General features: G+C 34.9%; 1 protein-coding gene across 1 annotated transcript; it reads right to left on the reverse strand.

The window, feature by feature from the left end:
- Positions 1–203: 203 nt before the first annotated feature.
- LOC113354320 (PITH domain-containing protein At3g04780-like) lies at positions 204–3,069 on the reverse strand. Its single transcript, XM_026597678.1, has 8 exons — positions 2,879–3,069; positions 2,717–2,803; positions 2,504–2,627; positions 1,457–1,505; positions 1,326–1,383; positions 1,134–1,180; positions 970–1,047; positions 204–420 (listed from the first exon to the last, which is right to left on the reverse strand). The coding sequence occupies exons 1-8, from the start codon at positions 2,918–2,920 to the stop codon at positions 372–374; spliced, it is 534 nt and encodes a 177-aa protein (XP_026453463.1). The 5' UTR covers positions 2,921–3,069; the 3' UTR covers positions 204–371.
- Between the last annotated feature and the right edge of the window lie 344 nt (positions 3,070–3,413).

A 3,413-nucleotide genomic window follows, 5' to 3' on the forward strand; every position in this document is an offset into this window, starting at 1 on the left:
CTTAGCAAACCAAACTGCTTAAGAAAAAGAACTATTATCCAGTTTCTAATAGTGACATAGACATGTTGGTATCAACCAACTCTGACGTGTCTATGTTACTCTCAGAAACTCGATAATATTTTGTAATGAATGACACTTGAGGCCACCAGATATTATCATCGGTCTTCATCTTCGAGAGGACTTGCCAATATCATATTTGCTTCTTAACAGTAATGATTTTCCTTTTGCATTCAAAAGAAAAACTAAGATGAAAGTGACAAGTGATAACCACAATTAACCCATTTAAGCCGATGTTCAATGCAACTTTTCATGAACATTCTGGAAAATATTATCTGATCTACTGTTCATTTCTGTAAAAACATAGTAGTAAGTTAATGATCCTCAATCTTTTTCAGCCCCTTCATGTCTGTTGTCTCGACACTGCAGTTCAAAACGAAGACCAAATAACTGTGAGTAGGAAGGTTATACCAAAAACTGATTTGAACATGCGCAACAAATATTACTATGACTCCAAATTTCATAGTCTTTTTCCTGCAAACCGCATTGTAAACCCTTCTAAGCTGGCAGTAAGATGATAATAGTTTCAAGAGATTATGTGACTGATAACTAACCGTCCAAGATGCACAACAAATATCTTATCTAGCTTGGCTCAATTGAAAAAGCACAAGGATATACAATTTAAATGAGGATATGTATAGTATTTACCCCCTAAAGGGATATGTTATTATTTTTAACATGACAACAACGAATGAACCAAATCTCGCATGCCTAACAAATCAGAATAACAGACAAACATTTCCCATTGTATATGCTAAAACTTTCTTCAGTGGATCATATCTAGCAAAATTGGTCACATCTAGGTGGTCATGATTAGCGAATAAAACCAAATCAAAGAAAGGATCATTTGAGCCATATCATGATACAAATAACAAAAAGAAGAGAGATAGTTAGCAAAGGGGATGTACTTACGTTGATCCATAGAGGACAATCTTCTGAACTTGTGTTATGTCTGCACCCTCTTGATTTTCCTCTATAAAAATGGTCAAGCTGATCCAAAATCACTTCAGTTAGTATAACTCATTTCCTGACTAGGTTATTTTCAATAAGGACGAAGCATTAAACATACTGCCTACCTGCGAACGCTCTGGAACTTAACATACTTGAGGGCTACTGGCTTTCCCTGCAAATGAATCAATGAAGTGGCATCATTCAAGGTATCAAAATAATGTATTCAGAAGAAAAAACACAATTCTTCTTCTCAAAATTATTTGATTAAAAGTGGATAAACTCTCCCATAGATACACACAACAAATCAAGAGCAATACCTTAAGATGCTCTGGTGTAAAAACAACAGTGTCACTAGGAGGATAGTCACTGACATTACTGCAGAAGTCATGAATTTGATTAAGTTAATATAAGAAAACTGAACATCTTAAAAAGAGTAATTAGAACAAACCTGAATCCCATGTGCTCCTTGTTTGCAAAAAGTTTCACTGTCCTGGGACCTGACAGAACAAAGTCAGGTGAGAATATTGAACTTCTTTCACTCCACTAGATCAGAACTAAAACAAAATACTTCTAACAACCAATTGAGTGCAAGTTGTACAAGTTCATTTCAACTACACATCTCAATCTACATATCAGCACAATTTCAGTATGACTCGTTCAGGAAGGCCCCAATACCAAAAACAAATACAAAACATAGGTAAATTGAAACATGCAGACAAGGAATTTCACACCGACCATATATTACTAGAATAAGAATATGAACTTTTCAAAACAAAAAAACTACAAAACAGGTCTAGAATCTAAACAGCAGGGCCACTATATATTGTTGCAACATGACTATGTGTTCGCTCACTACAGTTACACCATCTGGTCTTTGACTCATTCACTGTCTACTATAGTATAATACGTCTCATCAGTTTGTTTCCAGATGATTTAGTTCTACTGAAGTTGTTATATTCATGGGTATAAGCGAGAGATATACATAAATTACCCCAAGAAATAAAAATCATGTACTAAAGTTAAGTTGAAGCAAACTAAACCAAAATATTTCTAATCAACCAATTGAGTTGAAGTTGTACACATTCATTTGAATATCTTCACCTATATATGAGAACTGTCTGAGATATACTAGTTCGGGAGACTAGCAAAACCAGAAAACAAAACGTGAGTAATAAAGATAATTATAGAAGAGAACTACAAAACAAAATGCCGCCTAGAATGTATGGCCATTGACTCACTGAGTCATTAGTAATCTACTGTCATTCTATCTGGCCATAGCCCACTGAATCGCTACAATTATTCTATCTGACCATTGACTCACTACGATTATTTAGCAAGAAACATACAAAATTTCTCTGTAAGATTTAACCCTAGGTTTAACAAACTGTACCAAAATCATGAGTTAACCATAATTACAAAGAATTATAAGTAATAATACAGTAGAAGCAAGAACTTGTACTTGGAAACAATTAAGAGTGTAGGGTTTTCTCATTACCATCTTCTTCAGGGCCAATGATGAGCATGGAATGAAGTTTAATAACTTGAGTAAAAGGAATATAAATCAAGAGCTGTTCATCAGCATCACTCTCTAGTTTCAAACCTTCATCTTCTCTATAACCCTAAAAAATCAAGACAATAATAACACCCCAGATTAAAAAAAAAAATATATGTAAACCTAAAAACCTTAATCAATGTCATAATAGTTTACCTGTTTGAGAGCATTAACAACTGAATGAGAAGTATTTTGATTGAGACATTCAACTCCAGACCAATCTATGAAGTCAAGTAGATCCACCTGATTCCAAATTCGTACCCATTAGAATATTATTACTAAAAATTTGACCAAGTAAAAGATGGTTAGGGTTTATACTTGATTACGGGTGATTGCAGTAGAAGCGGATTCAGTAGACATGGCGGAAAACACACGCAGAGAAAGACAGAGAGAATCTAGAGAAACGGGAGAAGAGTAATTGGTTTGCTCTAGGGACGTTTTCTTGATCTAAAAGGCAGTGTTTACTTACCGGTTTAGTTCAGGAACCAGTCCACATTTAAACTCTTTCTCCGATAATTATTATTGAGGCTACCTACTTATCTGAAGTTCCGTACGGGGAGCCGAGAGGGTTGCACTTTGGTGCAGTCACTACGGTCACGAGAGGGAAATGACTAGCAATTGGGAATGATTCTAGAAATGGGACAAAAGGTGGCGCAATCTAAATGGTTGAGAGGAAAATTACTCTAGCATTGGGATTAGTAACGGACAAGAGAAAAATATGACCAAGGATCTAAATTTATTGTCCCAGATTTGGATCATAACAATTATCCTATTTTTAGCATTTTCTTTGCCAAAATTGTTCTAATAATTCTCGAAAATACTAGCCATCTCTTGAATTGTTACCCAAGTAAAC

This window comes from Papaver somniferum, chromosome 2, assembly GCF_003573695.1.
Source record: "Papaver somniferum cultivar HN1 chromosome 2, ASM357369v1, whole genome shotgun sequence".
Classification (NCBI taxonomy): Eukaryota; Viridiplantae; Streptophyta; class Magnoliopsida; order Ranunculales; family Papaveraceae; genus Papaver; species Papaver somniferum.